At 39.6% G+C, this 17,047-nt stretch overlaps 1 protein-coding gene across 2 annotated transcripts in view; it reads left to right on the forward strand.

Moving 5' to 3' along the window:
- The window catches only part of LOC137273874 (acid-sensing ion channel 4-B-like), a 35,595-nt gene extending 19,412 nt beyond the window's left edge, over positions 1-16,183 (forward strand). For both annotated transcript variants that reach the window (XM_067806771.1, XM_067806772.1), the window contains exons 3-9: positions 1,237-1,786; positions 5,401-5,499; positions 10,047-10,227; positions 11,095-11,163; positions 12,550-12,712; positions 13,225-13,316; positions 14,790-16,183. In XM_067806771.1, the coding sequence (XP_067662872.1) occupies positions 1,237-1,786; positions 5,401-5,499; positions 10,047-10,227; positions 11,095-11,163; positions 12,550-12,712; positions 13,225-13,316; positions 14,790-14,935 (1,300 nt within the window). In that variant the 3' untranslated portion in view covers positions 14,936-16,183. The remainder of the gene's footprint in view (positions 1-1,236; positions 1,787-5,400; positions 5,500-10,046; positions 10,228-11,094; positions 11,164-12,549; positions 12,713-13,224; positions 13,317-14,789) is intronic.
- The last annotated feature ends 864 nt before the right edge of the window (positions 16,184-17,047 follow it).

Here is a 17,047-nt window from a genome sequence, read left to right on the forward strand (position 1 = left end):
TTCCCACAAGCTATACAAGCTTTTATGGTCGACTCTTTTCACCTAAATACGACAACGCCAAGCCTCACAGGGCCAGTGTTGTCACGGAATTCCACAGGCAGCCCAACTGAGCATGTCTGGGATGAACTCAGTCGACGCATGTACACATCAGTGGACTCCGCAGAGCTCTAGTAGACGAATTGAACGCTATTCCGTATATTCTGTTTTCTTTATGAAATTGATAGGACGCATGAGAACAATGATGAGGGTACACAAGATACTGAATAACCGTGTGCTTTGCGTTTGTCATTCTCATGTGTTGAGTGGTGGTTGATGTTTGTTAGAGCTGTGCGAATTTTTTGTCTGTATTTTTAGTCTGTTTTTTTTGTCACGTTTGTAAACACATTTAACATTATGAAGACACTCTTCGTTCTATTATTTTCGAGAAACCTTTCTTTAAATGCGCTATATATCATTTGACCCTTTATTAATGACGTATAGTATATTTATGTTGTCGGGAGTATTTGATGAAACGTAACATGTGTTCCTCCTCTGTTCAGTGAAAATCACTCACTCATCCTCTGTTGAGTGAAAATCACTCACTCATCTTCTGATAAGTAGTGCCTGCTATTACGGACCATAGTGCTACAGAACGATCTTTCTGCTACAATGATTGTAACTCCCATTCTCCATCATAGGCTTACGATAGTTGTAGCGCTAAGATCGCTTTGTGCAAGTGGGCCCTGGACAGCACTTACACTTTCATTGCTTTCAATACATATACACGCAGCGGTAAGAAGACTTTGTGCAACAGGTTTCTATCCGCTCCGATGTTTCAAACATATTCACTGCATCCAATAAAGATACGCAAATCCAGTAAGGCCATGAATCAACAGGAGTTACACCTTTTTACAAGTTACAAATTTTAACAATTTATATTTTTAACTTTATCAACGAGTGTTGATGTAATTCTATTCTAATCCCAGATTCTATTTATCATCATTAGTTTTCAATGAAAACTGTACATCTTTCCACACCGTACACAATTAGAGTTGCAGTGCAGCGATGCCATAGCATTGTGGCGTCATCAAGTTAATGACGTCATAGCATTGTCAGGGCATTGTACAAAATTTCCTGCCAAAACGATATCTCCTGGGAGATATCGTTTGATCTCATACAAGCGATATCTCCTGTGGAACACAGGTTTGGATGATAACATGTTATAAACTCGCCCTGTTTTTGTTTTTGTTTATCCAGAGTACTTTGGTCAGTTGCTGTATGTGGTGCTACGGCGTTTCTCATCTTCAACCTGATGAGCGAGATTGGGGATTACTACAGCTTTCCTATTGGCACTAAGGTTACAAACAAAATCAGGAGCACTATTGAATTTCCCGCCGTCACCATCTGCAACAGATGCACCCTCAACAGAAGTCGTCTTATGTCTTACCCCGATCTTGAGGCATATTTCCGTAACGCAAGCATCAACGAAAGGTCCAGTACAGTATATAATTTCGCCGATATTGTTGACGGTATTATGCAGCAGTCACAGTCCTTAGAGTGGTGGACCAACATGTCTATGGATGCTTCTTCCTTGTTTAACTTCTGTTACTTCGGAGGAGAAAGTATCGACTGTACGAGCAATTTCCGACCTGTGTTCACCGACGAGGGCCTGTGTCATACCTTTAACTTCAACACCAGTGACATTGTCAACGTGAAGACCTCCGGCAACAGAGCCAACCTCATCGTAAACTACGACATTGGCCAGAGGTTTTACACATTCAGAGAAAACATGGCGGCGGGGATAAAGGTAAGGCTGACGGCTGACGTTTATGATGAAGTCGACCGATGGGGGGCTTACTTTCTGCTGCCCAGTGCCAGACATTTTCAACTCGTAATCACCTAAATGTGATTATTAGAGAGAATGTTATTATCAAATGTCGACTGCGTAATGAATTCGTTGAGTCTGTTCAGTACATTGTCAGTGGATGTCCCTTCTTAGCGCAAACTATATCTAAGCGTACCTTAAACGACGTGCTGCCATGGGTCGTTGTTATTGCCGTCCATCCATGACACAACCCGGAAAATGTCATGGAAAGTAAGCTTACAAACATCTTTGGAATACGTTTACAACCTAAGAACAATTCCTGCCAACAAACATGATTTTTTATTTTGTCGATAAATTAATAAATGAATTATTTATGTTATTGAAACTAAACTCACCCACTCCACATCTATATGATCATTCGGATCGGAAAGCGTCGGGGCTCCCCATCTGGAGCTCAGTTGGAATTCTGGGGCATGCGAAGGCTGTTGTTTTAGAAAGTGTTTACTTCCTCCTTCTAGATGAGTTAGACTCGGCAGTGCTTGCTGGGAAAAGTCCCCATCGTTGTCTGGGCTGCGTGTAGAAGGTACAATCAGCCTGTGTCAGGGCCACCCGAACCTTCTTTAATGCTTTTACATATCTTGTTCATAACAAATGCGAATGCCTCCGTGATTGGGTGAAGAGAGTCCTGACTGTGTCTGTCCGGGTACCGGAAGTTATGTTTATAAATGTTACATTTGTATTTGTTGTTATCGCATTATCCGGATATGAAATAGACGGGATGAGTCCACAAAACTACGTGGGGCATGTATAATAGTTTCATTGGCTAGGTTCATCAATGAGCTGGCTCTCTCTGGCACACCATGCAGGAATTTGAACTTGTTATGATATCGGGTGATCAGTTACATCATATGATTTTGAAAAATCTCTGCGATATCTTCAGAGTCAGTTAGAAAACTGTATATAAACTCAGTTTCGTCCTCGATTCAAATATCACGCGTGTGAAACGAATTAAACAAACAATAGTGAAATAACACCGTTTAACAATTCTTGGTCGAGTAATTATTTACTTTTTTCATACACATTTGACTAAATTCAAGGAATCGTTTTGCTTCAAACACGCAGTTACGCGAAATGCATTCAAACAGGTCAATGTGTCATTATGTAACGTCATTCGTCCCTCTGGTGGTTTAAATAATGAGTGCAATGTTTACAGTGTGGCTGACATTATAAATCAGCGAGGGATTCATTATTGATATACGCTCTTACTGAGGGCAGCATACAGTGAGGCCATATCGTCCACTAAAGCCATCGTCAACAGACTTGATCAAACAAGAGACCCGCCTGATCTTGATGGAACCAGTATGATTCTGTTTGCGATGTAGTCTGTTTATGGCATTTGTAGACTCAGCAAATTTGTTCTTTCGTATAGAATTAGTATGTGGAATAGATAAACCCATATTAAATCATTCGGCAGCAGCTCTACATAACTGGTGCCAGTAAAGGCTTCCTAATTGACTTCATTACGTGACAATATGTCACTAATATTTGACTTCTTCTGTAACAGTGTGTAACTGAAGATAGGCTTCCTACCTGGGATGTTTCTCTACTGATGTATCACTGTTCGTAAAGGCCTCTTACATGGCAGTGTATCGCTGTTCGTAAAGGCTTCTTACACGTCAGTGTATCACTGTTCGTAAAGGCTTCCTAAATGGCAGCGTATCGCAGTTCGTAAAGGCTTCCTAAATGGCAGTGTATCGCTGTTCCTAACGGCTTCCCACATGCCAGTGTATCACTGATGCTAGGATTCCTACATAACAACCAGTGTGCCGAACTATCTTGTAACATGTCAAGCAAACCAGGAAGGATTGTCCACTATGTAAATATATATCATGGACGCCAGAGAAAACCTCGATTATAGGACGAAAGCGCACAAAAATCATGAAACTTATAAATATTTGAATGGATGCGGAATATCGGTAATGACACCCGGTGGTCGCTAAAAGAGTAAAGATAGTCACCCAAAAGCATAAGTTGTAATTGGTTTCCCTTCTTCCAATATATCAGATATTACTGCTCTTTCCACGGTGTTACAGTCAACCTCCACGCCAATTTCTGATACCTGATGCCGTTACTGACGTCGCCTATGGCCATTACAACTTCTAATGGGTTGAAGCCACGTCATATCCTGCCTTCTAATGCATGGTAATCTGAAGCGCACACGGAAATCTTATCAATAACCAGTCTGACACTGTAATAGCATGATGGCGACGAAGGTATATCACCAATGCAACTGATTAAGGTATTGAGAATTACAATACTAGGAATATCCACCAAAGGATGCGTGAAAATCTGGGCAATACAATATCATTAATGGAAGGCAACCCCTCTAGCAACACGCAATATTTCTATAGGGCATAGGAAACCGGTGGCATTGTCACTTGTCAATGATGGGGAATCATGGATACACTGTCATGTCGTAAGGCTTTGTTGTCATGTGCAATAAGGAATAAAAGAATTTTAAAGTATTGTTTTAGGCGTATGTTTAACGAGCGAAATGAATTACAAACACTGTAAGCTCTGTCTCTAATAACATACTAAATGAACTCGTTTGGAGTAGATTTAGTTTGGGCTATGCTCAACATTTCTGTTAAATTCCTAATTACCGACTGTAGACAAGTACTGATTAACACTTTGCGCCTGGATTTGTTACCATTATAATCACTAAGTGTACATATTGCATCATCGTTTCGCTGTGTGTTAGGGTGGGATAGTGGACACATCGTTCATAGGTTACACGGACGGTCCGGGATTGATTTGCCAATGGCCAAGATGTACCTGGCTGGACTTGAAATTAAACACTATTTAATGCAAATTTTGTGAATTGTCTGAGCTTTTCCTGAGTTTTTTTACCCAGTACGCATACGTCAGTCGCTGTTACTATACGTCTTACGGTAAGTACACACAAATTCGAAGTGCTGAGAAACTGCCGTGTCGACATACTACCATGTATCGACATCCAGATGTGTGTATCTAAGTGCTGAGATTCCACCATTCATTGGCACCCTGACATGTCTTTCTCAGTACTGAGATACTGCCATGTATTGACACCCTGATATGTGTTTCTAAGTGCAGAGATACTGTCATGCATTGACACCCAGATATGTGTTGCTAAGTACTGAGATACTGCCATGTATTAACACCCTGACATGTGTTTCTGAGTGCTGAGATACTACCATGTGTTGACACCCTGACATGTGTTTCTGAGTGCTGAGATACCATTTATTGACACCCTGACATGTGTTTCTAACTGCTGAGATACTACCATGTGTTGACACCCTGACATGTGTTTCCAAGGGTTGAGATTCCACCATGCATTGACACCCTGACGTGTGTTTCTAACTGATGAGATACTGCCATGTGTTGACACCCTGAAATGTGTTTCCAAGGGTTGAGATTCCAACATGCATCCTGACATGTGTTTCTAAGTGATGCGATTTCAACATGAATTGACACCCTGACATGTGTTTCTAAGTGATAGATAGTGCCATGTGTTGACACCCTGCATACTGCTATATATTGACAATTTATACTTCCAGGTGCTGCTCCACAATTCCAGACATCATCCTGACGCCAATCCCACCGTGGTCATGGCTGCTCCCGGATTCTCCACATATGTTGCCATGCACAAGTCTGAGGTCAATATAAATATTAGGAGATGTAGTTTTAGAATAACATTGATGACTCATACATATGTGTTGCTTGTGGGTATACCGTACATATCACAATAACTGAGTTGATCTAGAAGTCAGACCGCACAATAGAGAAAATGTGGTGCAGTTCTGGCAGCCGAGTGGGATGTGATCTTTCACAATCAGGAATGATTTAGCTTTGACTTAAATCCGGTTGTCGTCAGCTACGGCGAGTGACTACTATGCACTGAACCTTTGGAGGCATTATTAGTATCAATAGTATCATATTATCGAGGATACTTTTGGACTGTCATACAAATTTCCGTTTACTGACAGTCTGGGAGAAACTATAATTCAGCTGATGTTAGAAGGAGATACATTTGATAAGTGTCAGTATTGTCTGTATTTGCGTCACATGACGCTCCACGTGCTGGTATGCTGCAAGACCTTTAAAGCTGACTGATAATGTAACATCTTGTGAAGGTTTGTAGGTGACATTATGTTGGTATACACATTTTGGTGTTTACAATGTGAAATATTTGGTTCTCTTGATTTATTAACACCGGCAATAACAAACGCATTTTAAGTGATATCACACACTGAAGAAAAAAGGGTTATTGATACCGTAGCTCCAAATATACAGGGCCCTCATTTAGCTCTGAAATGTTTAACCATAAACAATTCCAATCCATTCCTTTTGATTGCAATAGGTGATGTGATGAGATCCTAGCTAATGAAACAGCGGTATTCAAGCGGACAGGTTTCCATTAGGCCACCAGCTTAATTACTTCGCTTCAATCCTTTGTCAGTTCTTTATACAACTGTGAGTGGGAGGAAAGGGCGGCAGCTGTTAGTTGTTGATAGTTGTTGATAGTTGTTTAGGTTATGCAACATGTTATTATTCTCTTCTGCTTTACTGGTTTAATGATTCCTGCATTCAATCTATAGCAAAATACATGTGTTCAAATTCTTGTGATCGATGACTACACTATTCACAGGTACTTGTGTTTTTATACTTTTTAAAGTTCTATGAGGTATGCTTGTATTTAAATGTATTAATTTTAATTTAGTATTGTAAGCAACGCTTCGGGTTATATGGAGGTCTGGAGATGTATTATCGCCCTGAAAAGATAAAAACCTCCCACTTATTAGGTATTTCCACTTCTTCAAAGATAACTGGAGAATCATATCATGCTAATCAAAGATCACACAAGCACAGTGTACATACGTGTACAGGGAGATTAGGCTTTCAGTACTCCATAAAACTAAGCAGGTATTACTTTTCACAAGTGCATGTTTGATCTTTTTACAATGCATTATAACGCAATGAAATACTAGTCATGATTAAATACAGTGAATAGGATGTAATTGTGTGACATTTCACCAATAAGGTAACACGATATCAAGAAGAGACCCATCGTCTCTTGAAGTGTGTTTGCGCAAAAGATACGATAAACATTTTAAACTACCTTACAAGCCTTTATATGAGTTTATGGAACAAACAAAGCATGAGAGACTTCATTCGCTACTTCTGTGCTAATGAGACAATAAACAATTTATTCTGCATACGTGCAACTCATTTTGAAAACCCCCAGCCCATGCAAATGTAACAAGCAACGAGCAAAAACACTCATAAAGCCCAAAATGTAGATATGGTCATCAATAAGCATATCTGGGGCATGTTTTCATCCATAATTACAGGATACTACACAAAGATCCTATAAAAAGATCCTATACAAAGATCTTATGCAAAGCTTTATACAAAATGTAAGTCTCTGATAATAGGACATTTTTATAATGAATGAGCCCCAGTGAGCCAGTGGGATTCTAAACCTACTTCATTTTGGACTATTCCATTGCAGAAAGGGTTAGGCGGAAAGTGTGGAGCATTATACAGACTAATGGCGTGTCTACGGTCCATGCCATTCAGTGGTAATGTGGTTCTTGAGAGGAAACGCATTTAAATAAATCTTCTATAAATAGTACCATGCGTATTTCTTTCATATAAAAACGAACAGGTGGTGGCTTCATAATGTCTGTTGGAACAATGCAACATTGCCTACAACCATAGTGTTCATCTAGGTGAGGTCTGTCAATATTTTAGGACTAACGTTGTATTGTTCAAGTTTAACAGCTGGCGAAAATAGTGATTCACATGAGTCAGTTACACGATGCGATAACTATTATTAATATTTTAATTCTCTGCTTGAAGGACAACATATTCATGCGACATACTGAAATCGGGAAATGAATGACAGTTGGTCTGTTAGCAGCCATCTGAGCGAGGTCACCCACAACTGTCAATATTTTGGGACTGGCGTAATCGTGTTGACGTCCTTCATCTGATGAAGTAGTGATTCACTTTAGCCAATTCGATTATGCGATAATTATTAATTGTTTGAAGGACAACGTGGTCTTTCCACATACTGACATCGTGAAATGATTGAGAATCTGTTAGTATCCATCTAGGTCACCCACTTCTGGCAGTAAATATATACGATGTTAAGGTTTTCAGAGGAAAATTTGATTCTAAAGCATCGGACAAGTCTGTCACCGTCTATACCAACTTCTGTGCGCGATCGTGATCAAATGTCACTTGACAATTCCTTCGCTAGGGTACGAGTTACGCAGAAACCAGTTGATATTGGAGACATTGTGTTGTGTGTGATTGGATTTTGCATGACCTGCAGTCCATATCATTAGACTGATTGCATTATGTTTCGAACCATACGTTATCACAGGTTCATAAGCATGTTGCATTGGATCCGTAAAGCAATCGGGGTACAACAATATCCATTATGTAGCAACTGGGATTTGTGGTCGTCATCGTGTGGTCGTACTCACACACTTGTTTGATGCTTGCCATCGTATCCCACTTGGGGAGACCCATGCCCATAGTGCCAGAACCATCTTATTTGTAACTCTCTGTGTATATCATTAGATATTACTAAAACAGAGACCTACATATTTTTATGAACGTAGTTAGAGCAAAACGTTTACAAATATAGTATCTAGGAATATCTTTGAGTTGTTTTTAAATGTAGGCAGTTAATATTTTGTATTTTCAGCAATTGATTTCTGTCGTAATAGATATTCATTTCATATTTATCCATGACAAAGCCGCAAACAAGTTGAACCTTTGACAGCCTCATGGCCATGCATGTAAAAGTCAGTATACAGGTAGGTGTGATTGTAAGAGGTTAAACCAGTTGTGTTTAATTCAGCGAGTGAATGTGGGCCTACTCGTGACCTTGACATTGATGATATTGACCAACATGTCAACTTGGAACTCACTATGACTATTAAGAACAATAGATACGAATTGATATGAAGGAAATATTGCTTGCGTTATGATGGTATAACTGACTCATCATTCGTTGATGAGCAAAGGAAGACGTTTGTAATATGTAATAGAATTATACATTTTTATCAGTTCTTTCTGTTATATTGTGTGATGTATCTTCGACATATTAGTATATGGCATCGTTAATCCTACCTACAGCATGGAACTGTTACTGGTGAACAGACATAGTGTAACATTTTGCTGATCTAAAATTAATACAAAGTACCATTTTTTGCTTCATTCTAATGTTTTCGTGCTTACAGTGCCAACTAAATGTATATGCAGTCTTCAAATGAAGATGGAATTGAACAACTTAATTTTAGTAAAATTAACTTGTAAAGGGTATATAGAGTGTTATTGTCCACAATTTTACTTCGTGATCTAAGCTCTCCAAAAGAGTTATTAGGATGAAATAAAAAATAAACTGTCCTGTTGTGGGCTGAAATAATACCATGTGTGAAATGATATATTGCACCTTAACAGGGCCCTGCCACGGTAGTCACGAACGGAAGTCGATGACAACCGGCTTTAAATAAAACTAAATCATTCCTGATTGTGAAAAATCACATCCCATTTGGTCACCAAAACTGCAGGGAGGTCTGATTTCCTTACTAGCTCAGACAAGATGTGACGATTGAACTAATCACTGTGAAATAATCTTTCATTTAGGATGATATCATTCATATTTTATTCACACTTTAACACTTTAGGGTAGTACCGTTCAGGTAACTGTAAATTTGGTCAAACGCGTGATGGAATCGTTAGTGGGAATATACAGAACACGGAGCTGAACAAGAAAGGTTTGTATGTCCGAACACAGGACTGAATTAGGTGAGTACGTTACTTGTTTATCGCTGCAAGCGTACATCAATAAGACTGTCTGTAAATAATGATATCTGGATAAGAAAGTCTTCTGATCTCTGCAACCGAAATACGGTGACGTGTCAAGCAACTCAGCAATCACGACCAGCCGTCGTTAGTCGCCTCTTACGACAAGCATTGGTTACTGAAGACCCATTCTAACCCTGATATTGACTGGTGCAAGGTATAAGGAACGAAAACTAGGGTTTCATTGTGAGGCTATGTCACACGGCTGATCCACTCAATAGGGTGCCAGGAATGTTACTGGAAACAACATCAAATCACTAAATGTCATCGTATAAACAGACTTCAGCAAGTCACCTCATAAATTTGGGTCCTTGTTTTGTAGTACGTGTACCTGCCTCACCCCTACATGGCGTTTGATGAAATGGAGTGTGTGGACACAAATCGTCCCGACTTTGTGAATCCTCTCAAGTACTACTCCCCCTACACCTATGACCATTGCTTCATGGAGTGTATCCAGACCAAGGCCTACAACCTTTGTGGATGCGTCGGACCTTCTGATCCACGTAAGTTACATTCGTATCTACTCGTGTCATTCCGGCAAGACGGATGACGTCACGCGTCTCTCTCGTCGCCATGCATGCGACTGAGCCTTGTCAAAGCGCAAATGAGCGCGGAGATGAAAATAGTCTAATACTATTCCAAGTATAGATAACTCTAAATATCCAAAAATGCAGCATATCCCGTGGGCAAAACAGCTAGTCATTCCCGAGCTAAAGATGTTTCAGTGTTAAAAGTTCTTCATCCTTTAGCTCAAAGTCTATGTTTAAATTGTGCTTGGCATAGCTTATCGAAGATTCAAAGTTCAACGATGCCGCTGTTTTCATGCTTTGAAATGCGTTTTTACTACGCGCAATTTGATTGGTTTGTCTGCATCGAGGATAACATCCATATGCATTTGTCCCAAGTAGATATATAGTTGAAGCAACATTCTGGTCGCTACTATTAAAGAGCGTTACAACATTCAAGGCTGCAGTAAGGCTTTCAATATGTATATAGAGTCATTCCCAAAGTTGACACATTAGTTACAAAAATAGTGCCCGATGGAATTCCCATGCATGAAACTGCGACGGGTGTCGCAGGTGAGACATACCTAATGGTTCCCCTTTTGTAGCATTAATAATCTTTTCCCCGAACCATTCTCCTTACGTTGATTATGATCTCGAAATAATGAGGTTTTTTCTCGTTACTTCCGTTATTTTTCTCGTAATTTGTGGAATTATTTTCTCGTTACTTTAAATTTCATCTTGTTGTCGCCGATCCACCCATTCATAAAATGTCAATGTGTGTTGCCATTTACCTGTCGTCTGTAATGCATAAATAATGAGTCATTTACCGCAATGATTTGAAATAAATGCCCTTATTACCACCAGGATCAGCAGAACCCGATATCCCAATCTGCTCCCTGGAGAAGCAGGACACCTGTTATTCGATATCTGTTCGTGAGTATCATATGTCCACTTATTGTAATACTTGAAGTAACCAGCGTTTTGATTCCAGGTAGGAACAGATTCTTAGCAAGTAATGCTTGTTCTAAAGCTGCCAGTATTTTTGTCCATGTATCACTTCGCCGCCCTCCATGAATGTTCATTCCGATTTGAAACAGTGAAAGTTTTCTCATCTCAATTTTCCAAGCTACTGTGGGAATTTTACACTTTCGCGATATAAATAAATACCCTGACCTTTGAACACTATAAACCCCAGGTCAATCTCATCTTTAGTTATTTGCATTTATTAGCAATGTTTCCGAATCATTCAATCTGCACCATAAAATATGTTGAAGGTTATTACCACATGACTGAAGTTTTTCTAATTTAAAATTAAAATTACACAATCAATGAGAGACATTTTTTCAAGTTTTTTACTTTTATTTCCTTTTTCAATAACCTGCTCATGCACTTGCTGGTTAACGGTGCAGAATAAAAACACATAATAAATGCACAGGGCCTATGAGAGAACAGGTTTCGCTTCACTGGAATAGTGTGTCATATAATCTCACGGTGGATAGTTGCTGGTATAATAAGTCACTGGGTTTTCTGGCCCAGTTTCGATTGTTTGTTTTTTTGTTGTTTTTTGTTGACTTGCCTCAAATCGGCACGTCAGTGAGGAAACTAGTATTGCGAAATATTAGTTACCTGGGTGAGTTTTCCTAATTCCCATTTTTAAAAAAATAATATCGTACATTACACTAAAAACAGGCACGTCATTATACATCCATGGTAACTGGCTAAATATACTTTTGTATCTGTAGAAATTCTGCATGTCACTATATGTACAAATGCTGCATGTCCCTGTCTGTAGAAATACTGCATTTCACTCTCTGTGGAAATAGTGTATGTTACTATCTGTGGAAATACTGTATGTCACTATCTGTGGAAATACTGCATGTCACTATCTGTAGAAATACTGCATGTCATTATCTGTAGAAATACGGCATGTCACTATCTGTGGAAATAGTGGATCTCACTATCTGTGGAAATGCTGCATGTCACTATCTGTAGACATACTGCATGTCACTATCTGTAGAAATACGGCATTTCACTATCTCTGGAAATACTGGATCTCACTATTTGTGGAAATACTGCATCACTGTCTGTTGAAATGCTGCATGTCACTGTCTGTACATAACTGCACTGCGGAAATGCTGCTGTAAGGTTATATTATTATTTTATTATTTATATATATTTACATAGCGGCCATATCCAGATCACCTGCTCTAGGCGCTCTGTTTAGAGAAATACTGCATGTCACTATCTTTGGAAATACTGCATGTCACAATATGTAGAAACATCGTGTGTCAGCGTCTAAGGAAACTTATGAATTTACAGGTGAAATGTTCAAGAACACCACATTGGAGGCGGAGTGTCAATGTGGCACACAGTGCAATTTTGAGACGTTCAATGCGCAAGTGTCGTCAAGCGCGTACCCAGCGGAAATCTGGGCAGAAACGTTGAACAACAATACTAATTCGGAGACTTCCGAATTCTTCAGGTAACTTCCGTTTGTGCCAGTATCCGTCCATCGTAAATTGTCCTGTTTACGATAACCTTCTACACTAGAATTCTTCAGTCAATATTCGTGCAGTACTAGTTTTGTTTTTCATATGCCCATCGACAAACTATTTATATATTATATATATAAATATAATTCTTTCCAATGTTATGTTTAAAGTTTGATATTAAGATTTTCATCACTATTTGGGGCGTGATTCCAAGAAGTTCTCCATTGGGACATGTTACGTTCATGATGACATGCAATTCCTAGTATCAGTATGTCATGTCTAAGAAAGAATGTTTGGAATAACAATATTGAGATTGATATATGATATATTATTAATGTTATTGATGCAGTAGTATTTTGAGATATATTGATGGTATGTAAATATCTGCCTGACCCATAGAGCAGGGGTTGGAATTAGCTCATTAATTCATGATCAGTTCAATAATCATTTACGGAAGTATATTAGTACATTTAGTTACATACAGTTTTATCGTCCACTTCAGGAATAACTTCTTGGAGCTGAGAGTGTTCTACGACAAGATGATGGTGACATCCATAAAACAACATCCTCAGTACACGCGAGCCACTCTGTTCTGTTAGTACCCACCTTCATAGCCGGGTTGGAATTGGCCTTTGGAAAGTCATGCTTGTCCTGTGAGGCAGTAAAAGGGGTCTGGTGGACAGTGACTTATTTATGATGCATATCATTTTATCCCAGTTGCAAAGCCGAATGCTCGCTGGCCTGTGTGGTCCACATCGGGTGGTCAGACCCGAGGACCTGGTTGACACATGTCATCAGTTCCCAACTGTTCAGATCAATGCTCATGCTGTTGTTCACTGGATTGTCTGGTCCGGACTCGACTATTTGCAGACCGCCACCAAATAGCTGGAACATTGCTGCGTGCGGCTTTGAACAGCAAACAACACAAATTGACCGTACCTAGTTTACCTTGATTCCCACAGCCATGTTAGTCCTGTCTGTGTAGACGTCCTGGTCGATATTGAAAATGAGGACGTCGTAGCATCGTCACCTGCCGCCAATGCTATGACAATTTCACTGTTATTGTAGTTGAAGGTATGGCACAATCCTTCAGTGGTGAAAACAGGTCGGAATTTCCCCATGCAGTCAAATAATTCACCACCAAAGGAATATGACCCGTGAAGGTCCCGGGGTAGAATAGGCCTTCAGCAACCCATGCTTGCCATGAAAGGCGACTGTGCTTGTCGTAAGAGGCGACTAACGGGATCGGGTGGTCAGGTTCGCTGACTTGGTTGACACATGTCATCGGTTCCCAATTGCGCAGATCGATGCTCATGTTGTTGATCACTGGATTGTCTTGTCCAGGCTCGATTACTTACAGACCGCCGACATATAGCTGGAATATTACTGAGTGCGGCGTCAAACTAAACTCACTCACTCACTAGTATTTCACTAGTATTCTCCATAGAAATATTCCTCTACCATTCTAACGACAATGGTATGTGAAACAATCTCACTCACTCACGTGTCCATGTCACACGGACAACTGTCATAAAGCTGGAATGATACTTAGTGCGGCTTTTACAAAATACATTTAGAGACTGTTAAGAATATAAGCCTGTCTGAATATTCAGCTTGTCTAAACGCTCCTTAGAGTTGCGTCCCTTGCCAACCTGGATCATCTGGGTGATAAACGTCTACAAGCTGTGTTCATTTTACTTTCCAACGTGATATTCCCAGCATGGGTACAGTGTGTGAAGTCCATTTTTGGTGCCCCCCTGTCGTGGTGTTGCTGTAACACTGCTGAAAACAACGTAAAACATAATGTCACTCACTCACTGTAATAAGACGGGAAGTTAAGCAATAAATATGTGATATAATGGAAACAGTCTTCAAGCTGTCAGTGAACCCTAAACCATTTATTGGCCAAGATAATAGATTTCACAGATTAATTATTTTTAAAAGTGTATATTATATATCCGTGTACAAGCATATGAAATTTCTGATACCGGTGCGTTCAATAAAGTATTAGCTGTTTGTGGGGAAATACATTGCTGGTGAACTAAGCTATTGCTTTTGTTGTTGCAGCTAATGTCGGTGGTCAGATGGGATTGTGTCTCGGAGCCAGCATCCTGACAGTGGCAGAGATCGGGGAGCTCCTCACGTTCATGTTTCTGTACATGATGGACAGGCTTAGAGGACGAAAAGCAGAAAACAGGTTTAATAGATGGTGACGATGCTACCACATGTGGATACTTTCTCATGTCGACGACGATGTTTATGCAACAGGGCTCCCGATGTTCATCCTGCTCTACCTCTGAGAAGTGTAGGAAGAAAGTCAAGCTACAAAATTCAAAACGGAAAGGGTACAAACCCCTGAATCCTATTATCGATGTAAATGTTTAGACAACTGAAGCATTGTTTATACGGCCATCTTCAAAGGTGTCTCATAGCCAGCATGTTGACAGTAACAGAGATTATTGAGCTCTTGGTGTTCTTCTTTGACAAGTCTAGAGTATATCCTACACCAGGCAGCTGTAGTAACACAACCTCTTGACGTGGTCTTTGTTGAGGTTTCAATAAAATGAACAAACTGCAATAAACTCAATGACCAAAGATGTATATATACAGGCAAATACAGCGTATCTTTCATTTAAGATCAGCCTGGGACTTTGTAAACATGTCTTTCACAATTTGACCGGATTCTGAATCAGCAAATGGTACACTGAATGTGCCAGTGAGGAGGCCTACTTAACCCCTGGGTCATGAAGCACATGGAAATCTAAGGAGTTGTTACACACATCAGCTGTTCGAAATGTACTCACTAAGCGGGAATGAGTTTTAATAACTATAAGAAGGAAGGCGATATGCGAAACATGTTGTATCAAAGCAGAAAGGATGTGTGTGTAATCAACAAATGGAGGTTTCATGTGACGATTTTGTCATGACAGTGATTTTCGTATTAGGTTTTTTTCTTCTACATTTTAAGTTCAAGTGAAGACAAACCAGATGCACAAACATGCACAATCACGTTGTGGTTCACGAGTTGGGCAACGGAAGAAACAGTCATGATCAAAATTGATTGCACGCAGATTTATTATTTACCTCCACCCCACGGAATATTTGATGTCACGTGAAAAATGTTGAAAGTTTATTTGCCAAATGTTCAATGTCAGGTGGAAAGAGGAAAGGAATGTGGTCAAAGATCACACAAAGCTGTAACTTTTTAATGATGTACATATTACTGTCATAGTATAAAATTTTCGACAATCAAAGGGACATCAATATTTTCAATTTGATCATGTGAAGATGTTTCTATTACTGTGAGCACTTTCTGCTTTTGAGTGAGTAGTTTCTGTCTTCTCACAGAATTGTTATGAAATCAGGCATACGGCCGAGTGTGTCCATATTGTGTTGACCTTTCCAGATCTATATTCCCATGTTGTATCATAAAGCATCTAAATAAAGAGATTCATTCAGTCGTTGCGAGTTAACATATCAGTACGAATTATGGATTCCACTTTGCCGTGATGAATCTGTGATCAGAATATTTTTATTCCATTGTCCTACTAAGGTAAAGGTATTACAACACCTACTAATCATTATTATGGATAGCATGTCTGCAAGATGAACCTTGATTTCACCTTAATGTCTTTGCATGTGGATTTTAGAAATAACAGTAATCCGGTCAGATGGCAGCTGATATTTGTTAACTGCTCACACACACGCGCACACGCACGAACGCATACACACACAGTTGCTTTCACATGTAGAGCAAGTGCAAATCTTAGAGTCGTAAGCATCACGCGTTAATCCCATTTTGGCGTTGTGTTGTTACTAGTGTAGTATTGATTCATTTTATAGCAAGACAGACGGCAAATATGACAAATCCGGTTATAAACGAGTAGGATAAAGCACTTCGTCGCGGCTGTGATAAGCCATTGACAGGTACGATACAATTACACCATACACGACCCAAATGCTGAATGTTCATTGACGATTTTCCGCTTAGGAAATGTGTCCACCGACTATTTATAGTCCATTCAGTAATAACTGTCCATAAATCCAACCTCGAAACATATTCGAATATGCAGCCTACTTTGATACTAGTGTTTTGTTGCACCCACACAACAGCTGTTACAGAAAGGATATATACTGCTCAAGCTTCACAACACGTTCTATTTACCATAACACGCATTCAAATTTCACCGTAGTCTTATCGGTTCCAGGATGCAATGACAGACTTTCGAGAAATTTCTGATGGATCACTGTAAACTATGATATGTTCAATTATGTACATTGTTGGAAACAGTTTGGAGTGAAGACATGTTCAATGAACAAGTTGG

The sequence above is a fragment of the Haliotis asinina genome, chromosome 2 (assembly GCF_037392515.1).
Source record: "Haliotis asinina isolate JCU_RB_2024 chromosome 2, JCU_Hal_asi_v2, whole genome shotgun sequence".
Taxonomy (NCBI): Eukaryota; Metazoa; Mollusca; class Gastropoda; order Lepetellida; family Haliotidae; genus Haliotis; species Haliotis asinina.